This window comes from Cornus florida, unplaced genomic scaffold (genome assembly GCF_030987335.1).
Source record: "Cornus florida cultivar Cherokee Brave unplaced genomic scaffold, ASM3098733v1 CherokeeBrave_3.0.0_Hap2_Chr01, whole genome shotgun sequence".
NCBI lineage: Eukaryota > Viridiplantae > Streptophyta > Magnoliopsida > Cornales > Cornaceae > Cornus > Cornus florida.
The window spans coordinates 101,027,775-101,046,879 of NW_026775571.1; the positions used below are offsets into that span (position 1 = coordinate 101,027,775).

General features: G+C 32.4%; 1 protein-coding gene across 2 annotated transcripts; it reads left to right on the forward strand.

Annotated features, from left to right (window-relative positions):
* The first annotated feature begins 5,151 nt into the window (after positions 1 to 5,151).
* Positions 5,152 to 18,610, forward strand: LOC132309459 (calcineurin B-like protein 3). 2 transcript variants are annotated; one of them, XM_059807772.1, is made up of 9 exons: positions 5,296 to 5,405; positions 7,064 to 7,218; positions 11,979 to 12,061; positions 12,281 to 12,340; positions 12,713 to 12,821; positions 14,978 to 15,030; positions 15,673 to 15,753; positions 17,335 to 17,447; positions 18,068 to 18,610. In XM_059807772.1, exons 2-9 carry the CDS (start codon positions 7,095 to 7,097, stop codon positions 18,123 to 18,125), a joined length of 681 nt encoding a protein of 226 aa, XP_059663755.1. In that variant the 5' UTR covers positions 5,296 to 5,405; positions 7,064 to 7,094; the 3' UTR covers positions 18,126 to 18,610. The 2 variants fall into 2 exon arrangements, with proteins under 2 accessions (XP_059663749.1, XP_059663755.1); XM_059807766.1 differs by lacking the exon at positions 7,064 to 7,218 and having other exon boundaries at positions 5,152 to 5,405.
* The last annotated feature ends 495 nt before the right edge of the window (positions 18,611 to 19,105 follow it).

Sequence of the window (19,105 nt, forward strand, 5' to 3'; positions counted from 1 at the left end):
AGTCCTAATATATATGGCAAACTTTTTTAAAAAATAATAAATAAAAATATTCAATTTGGACACACACACACACACACACACACATATATATATATATATTTATGCATAACCCAATTGTATATATATTTTTTATGCTATGTATATTACTTTATATTGAATTAGTATGGTTAGTTTTAGTACGTAAAATCATTTTATTTTTACTCTCGTGCTATCCAAACTAATAAAAAAATATTTTCTTATAATTTTCTTTAAAAAAAATCATGCTAACCAAATGCATAATAAAAATTAAATTTTATTTTACTTCACTTCACTTTACTTTCTTTTCCTTTCACTTTCTATCATTAAATTATGGCTAACCAAATGGACCCATACAAATGAGAGATTGAGTGTTCAAATCTTGTTAGGACAAATGGTACGATCCCTCCTTTCCAAATGGGATAATTAAGTGTTCTAATCTCACTAGGGACATTTATTTGGGTGTTACCTTGAGAATTATGTAGGAGATGTTTAGAGTGCGTACGAGAGTTTTCAATGGATGGGATTGAAAAGAGTTATGAAACCCTTGTATACGAGAAGAAGAGATGACTTATCTTCAAACAAATATACCTAATTCTAGTGCATAGAACCACAATATATATATTAAAAATATTCGAATAAATTCCCACTCGATTCATGCATTTTAAGTTTTATTAAAAAAGAATGATCAGTCGTTTTACATGATTTAAAAAAATATAATTATCAAGATAGATGAATTGCTAATTTAAAACATTCTCTTTCATAAACTTGCTCAATTGTACGTGGATCATGAATGCATAAGTAAATAATTTATTAGTCTAAACAATTCTATGGTTTAAAAACTTATTACATCTAGAATTCTAGCAAATATACCGTGATTTTTACTGCATTTTATGATACGTGCAAACTATATGTAGTCTAAACTTACACCTCATCCTATATATAACGATACATGACCTGAACATATTTCAGCAAACTGATAAAGTATAATAGTCTACCAATACGGAGTCAATCACATATCTAAACACTAATTATCTTCATGTGATGTAAAACACTCCTTGCTAAAAAAAAAACTTTAATAATTATATTTAGATTTATTAATATAGTACCAACCTCAAATCTAATCCAAATAATCACAAGACTGTAATATCACTCTTAAACAAAAATTATGTTTGAATTTACTTCACTGCTTCGTATTGTTTTGAAATAACGCATTGCATCACATCATGTATAGTTTTTTTTAGATATATACAAATTATATAATTTAAGGTATAAGGGCATAAATTCTTACTTTTCTCGTCAAAAGATTGAAGAGGTCTAGAGTTTAAGTTTGGACTTCGAATGAAAAGAAGCAGAATGCAAAGAAAATAAACGAAAATGAAGAATAACTTAAATGGCATTTGGTCTGCAAAGACTGCAAATGAGGTAGGAAACGAAATGAAGGGGACCAGGAAAATGACATGAGAGTTACTGATTATGAATCATCTGTTTTTTTTTTTTTTTCTTTTATGTTTTCCTTTTATAATAATTGGATTTTTAGTTTTTCATTACTATTTACAAGGTAGAACAAAAAAAAATTTCTACATTGTAATTTGAAATAAAAACTTAAAACTTGGTTGGTTACAACTCTGAAAATAATTCTCAATAACTAATAAAACAAAAAACTTTCAAGAACATTTATAAGAGACAATTATTTGAAAACATGTTTTTTATAACTGAGTTTTTTGATTTGTACGTTTTTATGATTTTCAGTTATTTGAAAATAAATTTTTTTTTTTTAAATTACAAATAAAACATGTCCTAAATTCTTTCTTTATTTTTCGTAGTTATCTAAGTTCTAGGAGATGTTTACAGTATACTCTCTTTTTCTTTTTATTTATTTCATAATTACTGAACCTTTTTTTTTTTTTTCCCCTATATCTTATCAAAACGCATATTTATTTTTTTTATATATTAGAGCAACAAAAAAATGAATGTATAATAAAATTGACAGATGTCCCTAAAAAAATGCAGTACAAAATTTGCATCATTCTGGCGCAAAACCACCTTCTTCGTTGGGTTTGACGTGGCAACTTTAGTTGGTATTCCATATTTTATTTTTAATAATTTTCTCCATAAGAAACTCCAGTGGAAAGTCCTTGACGTTAGGATATGCTAGACATATCATCCATCCTTGTCCTGCCACGTATTGAAGGATTTAACTATCATAGAATTAAAAATATTAATAGCATCTGTTCATATGCTTTTGTTTTTTTATTTTTATTTTATTTTTAAAATTTTACTCATGGAATTAGGTACTAGGAGGAGATCGCCTGACCCTCGAAATTTTAAGGACGTCTTTTGTTTTGTTTTTGAATTTTTTATTTGCTAAAAAACAACATAGAAAACAAATTTGAAATTAGTTTTCACTCCATTTAAACCTTTTTAATGAAGAATTTGTTTTTACATACATTTTAACTTTACAAAGTAATAGTTTTTAAAATAATTATTGAGTGTTAGGTACTTCCAACGTCAATTTTATTATTTTTGAATTTTTTTTTATAAGTTGAGGAGTTAAACAAGGAATAGAATAAAATTCCTTTGACCAAATACTATTAATTGGTCATATATACAAAATTTATTTATTATATATGATGAATCAACAGTGTTAATGAATGTTTAACTACTCAGGCTAATTAACAATGCTCTTTTATTTTTTTTAAACAAAAATGAATTGAAAATGTATAAAAATAATTAAAAGAGCTTTAATCCAATTGTATCATCAAGCCATAATGATTTCACTTGATAAATAGGTTTACCTTTAGTCTGTTTTTTTTTGCTTTAATGAAAAATTTCACTTTTCTTTTTTATTAATTTAAAACTTGGGAAGCGATATTCGCACTTTACTTTTTTTTAATTGTAGTACACCCTAAAATTAAATGACAATTCTAACCCTAACTTTACAAGTAAATAATAATAATTTTTTAAATGACTCCTTTAAGATTTCCTCTCCTTTTTTCACTAATTTTTAATATTTTATATCTTTTTTGACAAGACAAAAAAAAATTTATGTTGAATAAATTGCTTCTTTAGAACTGATAAAAATAAAAATAAAAATAAAAAAGTAACTGTTAAAAAAATTATTTCTTTTGATAGAAAAAAATAGTTTATTTTTATTGAATAAATTATTTCGTTTAATGGGACCTATAAAAATTTACCAAAAAAAAAAAAAGTTTCCCGTTTTGAAAGGGCTGCAAAAAGTTAACTTTATTGAATAAATTAGATTGTAACAGAAAAAGTATAACACCCGAAAAAATAATAATAATAATAGTAAAAGAAGTAAAGAAGATAAGAAAGAAGAAGTTAAAGTCGTATAAAACATTATAAAACAGGTACATTAATGAATTAAATGACCTACTTGTTATTTTCTATTAAAATAAAGATAAGTGGTTAAATGCTTTGACACACTCTCATGTTTGCCTTTGTTGCTTATAGATTAAACTAGTGAAAAAAAAAAAAAAAAAAAAAATCCCTAAATCTCTCCCTCAGGTTTGGTTAACTTTGTCTTGACACCCCTTTCGTTAATTGACTGTTAAAAAATAAAAAATCAACTAATTAAAAAAATATAATGCCAAAACTACCCTTGTCTAGTGAAAATGAGATGTCCAAGCCGAGCCCGAGCCCAACCCATAATTAACTTCTCCTGTCCAAGCCCGCCCATGAACTCACGCCTCTGTATTCAAAATGTTAAAAATAATAAATTTGTGCAGCTACAAGAACTCGAACAACATTCCTCTAAGGAAAATTTCAAACACACTACCAACTAAACTATTATACACTTGTGAAATAATATAATTTAAAAATAAATATACCATTTTCAGGCTCGGGTTGGGCTTCGGGCTTTATATAATATCAACCCAAACCCAGCCCCAAATTTAATTCGGACTCAGAATATCTAACCTAAACCCAAACCTAGAACAAAAAAACACTGCCCAAGCCCTGAAAATTTCGGGCTGGGCTTGGGTAAATTCGGGCTGGCCTTGCCTGAGTTGCAGCCCTAGCCATAAGTGAGTTTGAGACCAACTAGGCCATAGATGACATGAACCTGGACTTTCTTTGTTTAATTTTCCATTGAGTTAGATGTTTAATTGAGGCATATATTAAATAATATTGTGAAATTATACTAACGTATTGTTGGATGTTTAATTGAGGTATATGATTGGTAAAGTTAATTATATGTTTCATGCTGACTAATATTTCAGTGTTTTCAATCAATTAACTCATAAAATGAAAGAAGGCAAAGATAAAAAAAATGAAAAGAAAAGAAAAGAAGAAAGAAAATAGAGAAAAAATATACTTCCTCCGTCTCAAAATAAGTATCATGTTTTTCTTTTTTATCTGTCCCAAAATAATTGTCCACTTTTCTTTTTTAGACAATATATTTCACATCTTTTCATGTATGCCATTTGAATTTAAATTTTTAAACTTGAATATTCAAAACAAAAGACAAGTTAATAATTTTTTAAAGAGGCAATGCATGTCCCCTTAAAATTTATTATTCTCCATAAGTGACACTTAAATTGGGACAAAAGAAGTATATATTATGAACATTATATAAAATATATTAAGTAATATTATTGGCTTAATAAGTTAAATTGTATTCATAATATTAATCAATTTCATAATAATTTTATTTGATTTATTTAAAGAAAAACCATGAAGGAAATTAGATTAGGACTATCAGATGTTGTTTTTGGGATTTTTCGTGAGATGCCCAATCACGAGTGTATTATAGATTCTTACACACATGGTTACAGCACTTTTTTGATTTATGGCTTATGCCTTAATTAAAATGATATATCTAAGTTAATTTTGATTGATATTTATGTCTAAATTAAAAAGACTTAAATTGGGGAAGAGTAATTTTGACATTACATTTTTTTATTAGCTGACTTTTTACTTTTTTTAACGATCAACTAACGAAAAGGGAGTGTCAAGGCAAAATTAACCAAACTTAAAAGGGAGGTTTAAGGATTTTTTTTCCACTAATTTAATATATGAGAAATAAAGGCAAATTTAACCCAAAGATAAATAAAGTCATATGGCCATTGGCCGCCTTCAAAATTTCGAGATAATAAATATCCAGTCTTTCTTTTCTCTTTCACACGCGTAAATTTGTCACAGTTTCTGGATGGGCCCCGACGGACCGTCTGTGGAGTCCACAGTACAGAGGTGGGTCCCATTCGTAGACACAGTGAGTGTGTTATATTTATTCAAAACAAACCTCACACCCACCCAAAGCATTAAAAAAAAAAAAAAAAACCAGTTTACTAGTAAACAATGTTGCAGCAAAATCTCAAGTCATTGCTCTTCTCCAATCCCTTCCTCTCAACCCCGCTTAGTTTTCAAAGGTACGACTGATGAATCAATTTATATATATATATATTACTTCTTTAAATCCATTTTTGCGCCCTATTATTTGCTCTTTTGCGCTATTTTTTATTAATTTGGACAATGGTTACGAATTCGAGTTCAGATATGTTTTTTTCTTTATTTGCTTCTGAATCTACATGTCCAATTCCCCCACTGGAGTCTATACGGATCTGGTTTTTTAGGTTTTAGATCGATATGCAATGGATGATCAATCGGTGTGATATATATATCATCAATGTCAATTTCTGTTTGTGTCATTGTTTGCATTTTTAAGGCTTATTGGTGATTTCCTCCTTCAATTGTGTGTGTGTTTGTGTGTTTGTGTGTTTGAGATCATATTCCTGATGTTGCATGCAATGATGTTGATGGTTTTTATCTTGTTTTTCTATGATTTTAGATAATTACTGTTCAGATTCGTTGTCAAATTGATTGATACTCATTGTGAATTCAGCAGGGTTATGCTGCTATTTTTGATAGTCGGTGTTCCCTAATTTATTGTTACGGAATTTGGGAGGAAGAAAGAAAAGTGAATGTTTGAAGTTTAATTCTATAGATATGGTAAAGGGGACTGCCTGAGTATTAAACAGGTGCCATTATCCACTTACATGTTTATCTATTTGATAACAAGTGATATAGGATATAGGATAACAGATTTAACCTTTTTATTCACATATTGAAACAGATTTAACCTTTTTATATATGTAAGTACAGCAATCTAAACTGGAAACTTTCAGAGCAGTACTCTAAACTAGCAACTTTCAGACTTTGGATCTTTTTCAAACACCCATTGCGGTGATTCTTATTGTAATTAGTCTCAACGGTAACTGTAAGATTCAAATGTTGAAATATACCAAATTTGGGTTTTCAAGCTGTTGGGTTTATATATTTGTAGTTTCATTGACACATGAGTTGTCTTGAATGACAAGGGCATAAGACGTGTTCAAGACTTGATGTTATGCTTGTGCAATTTTGACTGAACTCCAATATATTATTTTTGGAACCCCAGCTACTCCTTGAGAGAAATTTTGATGGAGTTTCACATAGCATCATATTTTGGAATCTAATTGAAAGGAATGATTTAGTTGCGGGGAAATGTAAAGATGAGGACTGAGGTATCCAAGGGCGGATCCAGGAATTGTCAATGGGGTGGGCTAATACTAGTAATAAATTTTTTTTTTTTGGGCTGTGCTAAAATTAGGTATAGTAAAAAAAAAAAAAATTTTTTTTTTTTTGGGGTGGGTTTGAGCACACCCAAGCCCCCCCTTGGATCCACCAGTGGAGGTATCCGATGCTGTTATGTAACGCTTGTTATGCTTTGTGTCCGTTACATAGTGACCGTGTTCATATCTGTAGCTGTGTCGGCGATTTGTAATTATTTGCGTGCACCTATATGTTATGGTTTATGTCATTCTCTTGATTTTCCCTCTAAATTTGTTCTTTGTTGGGTTTACACAAGAATAAACTATGTACTACCTTGTCGTAATCTCTATATGAATTATTTGTTTTGAATGGATTCTAGCAGTTGAATGTAGGCTTGGGCTAGCATATGGAAATGGTTAAACCTTCTTTAAAGCCATTTAGCATGGAGGTACTGTTTAAGTGAAATGTTTAGCATTTAATTTTCCTTGGTGCACAGGAATGAAGCATTTTGATTTCTGGATAAGATCATGGTACAGTGCCTAGACTGTGTAAAGCATATGCTTTCTGTTGTTGTGAATTGCTGTGATGCCGATTTACATAAGCAACCCACGGGTCTGGGAAATCCGGAAGCTCTTGCAAGGGAGACAATATGTATGTCACCTTTCTTTGTTAGACTTTGTGGAGGCATTAATTGAAGTGCTATACGAGACTAGTATGCTTTTGTCTTTCTGTTCTTTAGTTGATGGTGTTGTGTTCAACTTCTGCTTATTTGTAATTTTTAATCATCTCTTGTTCTTTTATTTATTTTATATTTCTTAGTTTGACTTGGTTCATTCACTTAATAACAAAGTTGTATGTCGAAACATTCTGTAAGAATGAAGCAAAATATAATACGATTAGGACTGGGAGGATTAATTTTGATGGGTGTCAAATCATGATTATCAGATGGGCTTCTGAATTATTTGACCTTCCTTTAAGCTTGCGATGTCAATTGAGAACACAAATGAATCACATGCAGCCAAGCATTGATTCATCCAGGTTCAAGATGGTATCATCTACATTTGAGCACTTGTGTCAAATTTAGTCATCCGCTCCAGCTTGGCTTGGTAATAATTCAGCAAGCTCATGCTTGGATTGGCTCAGCTGGCGAAATACAATTTAGTTTAAGTTTTGAAAAAAAAAAAAAAAAAAAGAAGAAAGGTATCAATTGATGGTGATTGGTTATATTGGTTGTGAAGGTGGAGTCCTTAGATTTTAAAAAAGGGCAACAAAATCTTACTTATATTTTCCTGGGATCATAGTAAGATTTTTCCATAGCAAGTGTGTTCTTTTATTTTGTTCACAATATTATCCTTTTAACTTATTGTGGAGTGGACTTTTCCCTATACTTGCATGTAGATGTGTCGGAATATGAAATGCCCTTTGAGAACACACAATCACATATCATGAACCTGTGGAGATATCACCATGTTGATTGAGCTCTATTAGGTGTATGAGTCATTGCTTAGCAATTTTCTACTCAAAACTTGTGTTGTAATGTATGTCAATGTTATGAGTTATTCATCTACAACAATGGAAGATGATAGAAATGGAGCTTAGCAAAGAATACGGTGAAAATCTCTCAAGACTTAATCACTTATCTAGGCTAAAGATAAGTTGAGACTATAGAGACCAATTATGACTTAGGTTTGATCTTTAGAATGCTAAAATAATTGTTTTAATCATGTTTATCAAAATTGGGGTTTTTGATAAAATGATAAACAAGAATTTTTACAAAACAATATAACTTGATCGAATGATTGATCGATCGATCAAGATTTTGCAGCAAAAAATATTTTAAAATCCAGAATACCTTGATTAATAGCTTGATCAATTGAAGCTTGTCCAGTGAGTCTGGATCAATGGCTTGATGGATTGAACCGTGTGGATACACTTTTATGGAAACTCTCTCAAATCAAAAGTCTAAAAGGATTTTACTTACTATACTACATGGGTTTCCTATATTGGCTTTAAATATGGGGATATAGTCAGTCTACGGCATCTCTCACAGGATTTTCCAATTCCTTACATATATTGAGAGAATTTTGGATGGAGAAACTTTGAGAATCAATCTAGGGTTCTTCATAAATTACCATTTTATATGTGATTGAGATAATCAAAGTAAGGGGCTGAATTGAGAATCTATCAGAGCATCAACCGAGTTGTTCACCAAGAACAAGTTGAATTGGACGACTAGTGACTGAGACCAAAATCAGTAGAAAAGTAGATTCGTGAGGAGCGGAAGCAGAGTATGCAGTTGATGAGTGGAATGCTGGGTTTGTGTCTCAAATTCTTGAAGATTGCTGAATGTTGAAGAAGTCTGACCGGTCCGACTTGGTTCTGTTGTAGCACGTTGCTGAGTCGGATCGGTTGCACTTTGCCTGATGAGTTGCGGGATTTGCTTCCTTAATTAGAAGATGTTCTTTTCTATAGGCTGAAGACTTGCGGAGCAAGGCTGAAGACTTGTGGAAGAAGTTGTGTCTCATTAGGCATCTATTCCTTGTTCAAGAAGGAATGGGTTGAAGAGTACTCTATAAAAAGAGGTGGAGTTGGCTGGAAGAAGAAGAAGCATGGGTTGAAAGTGAGTGTTGTGAGGAGAGGAGTATATGTAATTCCTGTGTGTAAGAGATGTAGCCTCAAAATATGATGAGTGAGTGAGTGGGGTAGGGGCATCTATAGTAAAAATTCTTATAGTAAAAGTTTTTCTCTCCGTGGATGTGGCCCTAGAGGATTGGGTGAACCACATTAAATATTGTGTTGTGCTTGAATGATGTATGACTGTATCTCCATGTTCATGCTATGTATGTTTGATGGTTGTGTGATGATATACTTCCTCTGTGCTTGAATGAAAGGGAATTCAAAACTAGTTGGAGGGAGTTAATATTTCCAACATGGAAGGACGGACTGGAGTTTTCTCCGTCAGGAGGTAATTAGAAGATTCTTGGTGTAGAGTCTCTTGACCTAGGTTGCACTCTCTTTCTCACATAGTGGATTTTGGTTTGGTTGAACTAGGTCTCGTGATTTTTCTCCTTTGGGGTTTTTTATGTAAAAAATGTTGTCTACTTTATTTTATTCATTGCTTTATATGTTTATATATGATTGCAATTGAGACACTTGATCAAACTAATTAATTGAGTTTTAAACTAGAATAACGATAATTTAAAACGTTAATTAGTTGCAAACTAATATCCATAAAACCTAATTCACTCAATTGTTTTATAATGGAACTTTGAACTTGGATTCAGTTTCAGCTCTGTTGAGCCAGTATATGAGGTCAAATGGGCTCCAAACAAGCGAGCTCAAGCTGTTGGTTCTTTTACCTATTTTACACAAAAAAAGTTGGCTTCTATAATAGATTAAAAGACCATTACCCTTTGTATAAATATTTCTGAGCTAAAATGTTACACTTGTAAGGAAAATCTTGTTATTCTCTGTTTGATCCTTCGTCCTAATTAATTACCCAATGACCTTACCCCCTCTAGCCCTATCAATTTTAGCAATAGCATTCTGGTTGCATTGAACTCAGTTCTATTCAGGATGACTGCTCTCGATACCAGTTACCAACTTAAGATAAGAATTTGCTGGTGCAGCTTTATAATTCCATTTTTGGCTTTAAAGTATGCAACCTGATTGGAAGTGTTAGGCATAATTCAAAAGCCTGAGGATTGGTCGGTGATTTATAAACTTTAGCTATTAGTTGTTCTGCTAAGCAGTTATTATGCAATAAATAGTTAGCTGGGAATTCTGGAAAACTTAAATGTTTAGAAGGATAAGAACATGACTTCGCAAATCTTGGTCTCCCATCTCCCATTGGCAATTTTTATCATAAACTTCAGATTATTAAGATTGCTTTATTTTTTACATTTTATTTGCTTGATGGATGGGATGTTTGGAAGTTTACAAAAACTAGTAAAAGTGCAAGTGCTATGGAAGTTTTACATAAGAGAATTAAAAAAAGGGACTTTAAATTACCCAAAGAATAAAAATAAAGTAGATATTAGTGTACTTTAAGTATTAAAATGTATAGAAGCTAATTAGTACATTTAGTTTTCCAAATAGAATAGAAATGTGGATGGACATACATTGAAGTGAAAAATCTCATAAGTTAGTTATGATTCATTGATATATGTTTGTAAACTTATTGGTATATATTAATTTTCCAAATAAAATAAAATCTGGATGGATACACATTATGACTAATATATGTCGAAAGAAATTATATATGTGATTATCATTCAAAAATGTATATAAATTAATTAGCATATATTAGGTGTTGTTTGATAACCCAATTCAGTTCTTAATTCCGAATGGGTTAACTGTCTATCCAATTAGATACATCTGATAACGCATTCTGTATGTCACTTAAAAAAAATATGTGCCACTAAAAATGTGCTAAATTCGTAGTGACAGTGACTTCACTTATCATTGAATGCTGAACACTTAAAAAATCAAAACAATATCAAAACAATCTCTTAATTTACAATACTTAAAACTTTAGCACTTCAAATTTTCATTACTTAATTTTTAGTTTTATCAAGCAACACCCTCAAATAGAATATGAATGTAAATGGGCGTCCGTTGGTAAAGTAAAAGTCTATTATAAATTACGTTTTGTTGATATAAACTTACATAGTGATGAGAAGTTTATGAATATGCAAATAAATAATAGACCAATAAATATTGAAAGGAAGTAGATATGTGATTAGTTATTCATTAAATATTATATTAAAAAGACTACTTGACATTTAAATAGTAGCATATTTTAGGAATCATTTTTTTAGGACAAGGTAGAAAGGGAATGATTTGAAGTTTTCAGGGGAGGAATTTGGGTGTACTGTAAGTGGTATTACTGTATTTAATTAGAAAATGCTGGTATAAAGTATAAAAAAAAAGAGAGCTAGAAGTTGGGTTTCTTCTAATAGAATGGTAATTGTGATTCAAGAACCACTTGGCAAGAAAGTGGAAATTAGATCTCTGTTTACATAAAATAGGTTATATATGAAGAGGAGATGGGGTTGGGATTGGGAAGTCTATTGCTTTTGGAAACTTTCAGGTTGTATCTTCATGTACTATTACCTCACTTGAATCCTGATTCAGTCATGGATGGTGGACTATGTAGGCTACTGAGACATGCCATTTATTTCAACCATAGTTGAATTTTGGCATTCACTTTTAAACCTAAACCAGTAAGTTGAATATTTGTTAATTATTATAGGGTAGAGAAAACACATGACTGTTGATGATTATTTGATCCTCGCTCAGGTTGGTTTTCTGATATCCAGCTTTGTGCTTATTAATCACACTTTTATTCTTTTATTTTATAAAAGAATATTTACTCTGCTAATTAATCTTTTGTCTTTCTTTAAATGCAGTTAGTGTGAGTGAAATAGAAGCGTTGTATGAACTCTATAAGAAAATAAGCAGTGCTGTGGTTGATGATGGGCTTATAAACAAGGTCAGAAATGTCATGTTTTAGGCTGTTATTCTATTTATGCTTTGGGCTATGATGATGTTCACTCTTTTGGTGTGGCAACAGCACTTTCTATATCCTTTTAATATGGATACAGATATTTCCTTGTTAGTATAGGTTCTTTTCTCATAATGTTTGATGCAGTTTTACTTCTGAACAATCTTTTTTATTATTGTTGATGAATTGGTTTCCTGGTCATTACAGGAAGACTTTCAACTGGCATTATTTAAGACAAACAAAAAGGAGAGCTTGTTTGCAGACCGGGTATCTTTTCTGTAGGTCAAAAACATACAGTTGATTTGTTTATTGAGTGTCTGCCTTCTCACAAAATTATGAAACCTTTTGCACAGCTTATGTTCAGTCACACGAGTTTTGGCTGTATGTTTGCATCCTGTTATCGCGTTATACATACTTTAAATTGACACTCAATTGAAAATTCAACTCTAAGAGCTATAATATGCATTCACAATTTTCTGTATAGCTTATTGTTGGTTGGGACGTTGGGTTTGTTTGATTGACACCGACACACACACTTTAGTTGCCTTGTAATCGTGTCAGTTTTATTTTCCCCATATTCTTTGCTAAGAGTTTCAAGAAAGTTTTGGTTCCATTAATGCCCATCTTAAAATTTTGTAGGTGTTTGACTTGTTTGATACAAAACACAATGGGATATTAAAATTTGAAGAGTTTGCACGGGCGCTTTCTGTCTTTCATCCCAATGCACAAATTGATGATAAAATCGAATGTAAGCTGCGGCCGTTGTTGTAATTTCATTCTTGTTTTCTTTTATTTTCTTCCTCTTGTCAATGTGTGGAATCCATCCAAAATACGTAGCAAGGGAGATATATAGTTTGTTAAATTCTTAGAACATGTGACCATGTGCTATAATTGTCTGTCTTTCTGTATGCAAAAATATTGATATAGATTAACTGATGGTACTGTTAGAGTAAGTGAATTTGGGCTGTACCTACCTCCTTGGCCAGCAAACAGTTCGGATTCTGATTGGACTGTTGTCAACTCTACTCCAATTTAACTATGAAAAAAAAAACTCTAATCCAATTTGTTAAGAAAAATGACTGACTCAATCCAATCAATAAGCCAATGGATTGATGTTATTTCCATCCGGATTTGGATCTGTTAAATAAGGGATATTCTATGCGAAAGTCCGACTTGATTCAAGTAATGCTAAAATTTCCAAAAAAATATATTCCAAATACTGGGTTTAATTGAATTTCAAATGGATTGATTTATACAAAGAGCACAAAGACGAAAAATCAGTCAATACACTTCCCCCCTCTAGAGGGAGAGAGAGAGACTATGATAGTCGTGGCACCTTTTAGAAATAATAAAAGCAAATAAAATATTAAAAAACTAAAATTTGATAGAAAAAACATATATGTCTGTGTGTGTACTGAGAGAGAGAGGAATGAATAATAACTTGAGGTTGTGGGATGAAGATACAAGCCACCAGAAGACGTGTGTGTGTGTATGAGAGAGGAAGGGAGGGAGAGAGAGAAAGAGATAGATAGAAAGAGAGAGGGAGAGAGAGAAAATGGTCACTTTGAATAATCTTTTGGTTTTGAAGCATGGTCATTATATTATCAATATTCGGCTCTTTATTAAATTTATATTCCATTATTCAGTTTTAGTCCTACTATTTTTTAAACCTTTTGATTCTAATGTGTTTCTACACCTTTCTAATTTTATTGCAAAATTTTCTTTAGAAATGTTCAATTGTACTATGTCAGACAAACAACATGCACCATAAAATGTCTCCTTGCAAGTCTTTTGTGATTTCATCTAATGTTATTGTGGATAAACATGGACTGAGTGCAGACCCTTGGTGTGATCCTACATTTATAAAAAAATCATTATTCTCACCACATGAAGTACAGGACTCTAAAAAGGCCTAGCTCAGTATACGAGACTCTGCCATTACGAGGATATGGGAGGGTTTGATGTACGCAGTCTTACCTTTGCATCTGGAGAGGTTGTTCTCCGTTTCGAACCTGTGACCTGAAGGTCACAATGGAACAACCTTACCGTTGGGCTAAAGTCCGTCCTTGTGTGAACTCTAGTTTCTATATTTACATATATATCTTAAATAATCTTTATTATTTCTATAGAAATATGTTTTCTTTGTAAATTCCACCAAATTATATCTTTCAGTACCCTATCATATATTTTGCAAGTCAAATGTAGATCTTTTTGCTTACTCCTACACTCTTCAACTAACTGTCTTATTAAGTGAATAGTCTCCATTGTGGATCCCCTTGGCATAAATCCAAATGTTTATCAGACACTGGATTTCTTTCTTAATCTTTACTATGTCACCCTTTTCCATAGTTTCACTGTATGACATTAATTTAATTCCTCTATATTTATTGCAATTTTTGTATCCCCTTTGTTTCTGGAAATAGGTACTATTGCATTTTTCCTCCACTCATATGGCATCGTTCCCTCTTTTAGGATTTTGTTAAATAAAATTGTTAGCCATTCGATCCCTATTTTTTCTAACGTTCTCCAGGCTTCTAGAGATGTAGACATGGTATGAATATACCATGTATGAAGATGCTATATTTCATGTTGGATCAAAATCATTTGTCAGATCAACTCAAACAGCCGATCTGCTACTTAAGGTTCTAATTTATTTGGTTCATAATTGGGTGACTGGATAAGAGTTCTACTACCATCTCCAACCTAGCTGATGGGGTTCAAATTGGCTTTAGATTTAAATTCGATCCGTTGACAAGTCCTAGTACCTGCTATTATATTAGTAGATATAATTTTTAATTTAGGGTAAGTTTCGTTATTTAGCATGGATTCTTCACCATTTTTTGAGTGATCTCATGGTGATGCTGTAATTTTTTTACGCTGGCATTGTTACCTTTTATCTTGCAGTTTCATTTCGACTGTATGATCTCAATCAGCAAGGGTTCATAGAGAGAAATGAGGTAATTTTTTATTCTTCACCTCCCCACTCAACTCCCCCCCCCCTCCCCCCTCTCCTCTTTTTTTTTTTTGAGTGAAACAGATCGATCAGTGTTTTTGAATGTTGTTTTTCATTCCAATGCAAAACATTATTATTATTATTTTCCCTTCATGTCCCATTCTCTGAAATTTAGATTTTCGCTGCTGGACTGGCACCGGTATTCTTTTAATGGTGCATATCTGGGAAATGCAAAATTAGAATGTGTATGTTATGCCGCCCAATCTTATATCTGACTATATATATAGTTAATATATACTGTATGTAATTATTGTTAATTTATTTTATATTTAGGAGCTACATTTTGGTCGAGACATATTTTTCCCATAATATTTTATTGTGATGATTAAGTTACCTAATTACTGTACATTATGTCTTTTTTTTTTCTTTTTTTTTTTTTAATATTATATATATATATATGTTCCCACCATCTAGTTAGTAAAATTTGTGTTTATTTTTCATATTTCAAGAATCGGTGTAGGAGAATTAAGAAATTATTCTTTTACTTAGTATGGTCTACAAGCCAATGATTCTGGTACCTGTTGACATTGTACATCCTTCATGCATGTTTTGGAGTTCATTGGATCGATGGTTGTATCATGTACAGGTAAAGCAAATGGTGGTTGCTACGCTTGCTGAATCTGGAATGAATCTTTCAGATGACGTAATTGAAAGTATCATAAACAAGGTGCTTCTAAAATCTGATTTACTTTTGTTTCATATGTCAAGGTCAATTTGATATTAATGTTGTTTACCATCTTTGTTGCAATCGCGCGGTCCTATAATTCTGTGGATAGTGTAGGTTTCATGTTATGCTTGTGTCCTTTTTCCAAATTATATATAGTTTAAGGATGAGAGTATTATCTTTTGCCTGTTAAACTTTATAACGGACCAAGCAAATCTTGATAACCTTATCAGAATGCATATCTGGAAGGTCAAATGCAGGGGAAAAAAAAATGTGGTGGTTAAAATCTAACCAACAGATTTAGGAAAATAAAAATAAAAATAAAATCTAAGCAACAGTGCTCACTTAGTGATTGTTTGTGGTATTAGGTTCTGCTTGTTGTGGTGCAGGCCGCATATAGGCAGCCATTTCCTAATGCCTTGATACTCTCATTCCAAGCAGAGATTCAAGGATGTTGTGGCTTGGTGTACTGTCATGCTGAAGCATGTGTGTAAGGGCTTCCTCCAGTGGTCTCGTCTCCCCTATACCCATTGGCTCTCACCTCTATGGCTCTATCTAACGAGTCTATACTTTGGGAGAGTGGAAAGTGAGAATGAAAAATGGTTCTTTTTGACAAAGATATTGCATTGGACCCATCCTCTTTGGTTTACATGCACCTAGGCCAGACATGTGACCTTGTCTATAAATGTCCTCTTCACTTGTGAGCAAATGGTATCACTCTAGACAAGGGGTTCTTCTATCTCTCTCACTTCTCTCCCCTCCTTTCCCTTCTCAGACCATTTTCCTAGAATCCTATCGGCAAATGTCAACATTTTGGCAACTCCACTGGAGTGGATATCATACAAACCACAATACTTTTTGTTTTGGGGACGCTTCCTCCTAAAATTCTTGAATTGGGTGGAATCAAATATTTTTCTTAACAGATGATATGAGGATGACCTATGATTGGGCCTGATCTGTTCCCAGGCCTAATTGCATCAGTATAGGGAACAAAGCTTGGACATCCACTGAGATTGAGTATGAACTGGGTACAGCTTATTGTGGTGTCTTCAGTTACGGGAGCCGTGAACATTCTTATGTTATCCAGTGAATAATACATTGTGTAAGATTAGATTGGGCTTCCAATAAGTATTCCTACTTTAGAGGGAATTAGAAAGTAAAGCATGAACATGCTGAATTTGGCTACAAGACGGTAGAAGTTATTTTTCACTCTCCATCTTCCTCTTTATAAACTATATCGTCATTTAAAGAAAATTCTGGGGTCGCCAAAAAAGTAGCCTTATTATATCTTTATCTGGTGCAAGTTTCTTATATTTAAGTTTAGCATGACATTTAAGATTGAGATGCCATGTAATGACCATCTACAACCTGCGTCATGACAATAGTTGAGGAAATTCATGTTGCTTACTATACTTGGTAAATAATGCGAATATGTAGATTGTTTTGCTCTTGTATTCTATTCATCAACTTGATAACTCAGTTAAGGCACAGTAATATTCGGCTACTGTGTTCGTACTTGAACTTTTGAACACAGTTCCTCTTGCAATAATCATAATAGATATGTCCTTGTTTGCTATGTTTCAGACCTTTGAGGAAGCTGATACCAAACATGACGGGAAGATTGACAAAGAAGAATGGCGAAGCCTTGTTTTGCGACATCCTTCTCTTTTGAAGAATATGACCCTCCAATACCTCAAGTAAGTTCTAATTTAGTTACAACTTCGTGCGCCGTTGTCAATGTGAATTTTTGTCAGCCATAAATTTTGCTCTATTGAATTTCCCAAAAAAGATGACACTTAAAAACAAGTTGTGTGGATTTTTATTATCGTGTGACTCATTTGGAAACATTCATTGATTTCTTTGAAGTTGTAGTTGTACTTAACAATGATTTTTCAAATTGCTTTATGTTACAAAGTGATTAGATTGTACATTGCTCAGGCTAAGTTTAGGGGCAGATGATCCATTATTTTCATACAGGTGTCATGGGTGGATAACCCTTGTAAACCAGCAGTTGGTGGACAACTGCCATGTGATTATCCCTTTTGCTAGTTATTTATCATCCTTTTACGAATATAATACCATTGCTGTTGGGTAGTTTGAGATATTGTCTTGAATAAAACGTAATAAATCTATGAATTTAATGGTTTCTATTCCTTTTACAAAAAGAATCTGTTTTTGAAATTGATTAGGTTTTGCTGGTTAAGATTAATGGTGTCCTTTAGAAATTTCCCAGTCATTGATCTGGAGTTTTTTGACCATGACAATTTTTTGAATCACATTCTCTGGTAGCTAATTTTGTTTAATTTTCTGTGGACAGAGACATCACCACCACATTCCCAAGCTTTGTATTTCACTCTCAAGTTGATGATACCTGAGTCTCGAACCTACATCAAATATACTTATCTTCAGCAGTCTTCAGTGGTATTGCTTTGTTCCTTCTGTATGCAAACAACCTGTCCAATTATCAGCAGCAGGGAGAAGGGATGTTAATAGCTTCATGTATAGAATAGAAAAAGTTTTTAGATTATTTGAGGTTTTCAGTTAGCACAAATACCATGTTCTTGTTTAATAAATGTTACAGAGGGGAAAAAGTAAAAAGGAAAGGCATCTAGCTTTGTTCATTTTTGTGTTACAAGCTTCTGCTGAGAAGGCTTATAGGCTCTTCACGCACAGACCGTCATCGGACTTCATTGTATTAGCTCCTCCAGGGTTTGGAGGAATGGGTTCGTGATTGGATGAGAGTGAGACTTGAGAGGTTTTTACTATCTAAATTCTGAACATTGACCGCTTGTTTAATATGAATCAGAGACCAGAAGTTAAGAATATCTGGATGCAATTAATCATTGAGCTAGACCCCAAAGGTGTGCCATGTAATGTAGTTAAAATAGCATGAAGCATAAGCTAATTGAATCACAAAGTTGTGGCTTAGAATGGTATGTGCTCCACCTTCTCAAATAGGAAGTTAAAAGGTTTCAAGCCCAAAGGCATTTTTCTTTCTAGTCCAGTGCACAGAATTTCTGCCATTGTGAGGGTGATGGAGCTGTTTTCAGTTCTTATTTTAACCTCCAGGCCTCGGTGTCTACAAGTTTAATTGGGATTTTTTTTTTTTTAATTTTAATTTTAATTTTTTTATTTTTAACTAATAATAATAATAATAATCATATACCAAACTCTACAAGGAACCAGCCATGTTTTAGGAGACAATTACAATCAAACACCTCGCAGCTGCCACTCGCTCTTAACTAATGACACTAAGACCATTCAATTATCAGTAAAGAATAGACAGATTTCTCATAGAGAAGCCTCACAATGGATCGGTAGTGTCCTTTTAGGCAAGCCATGTGCCAAGCCTACC

Coding starts and splice junctions, on each gene's coding strand:
- LOC132309459 (XM_059807766.1), top strand. CDS start 5,186: ATGGGCCCCGACGGACCGTCTGTGGAGTCCACAGTACAGAGGTGGGTC. Junction 12,062..12,280: donor ATGATGGGCTTATAAACAAG/GTCAGAAATGTC, acceptor TGGTCATTACAG/GAAGACTTTCAACTGGCATT. Junction 15,754..17,334: donor TTGAAAGTATCATAAACAAG/GTGCTTCTAAAA, acceptor GCTATGTTTCAG/ACCTTTGAGGAAGCTGATAC.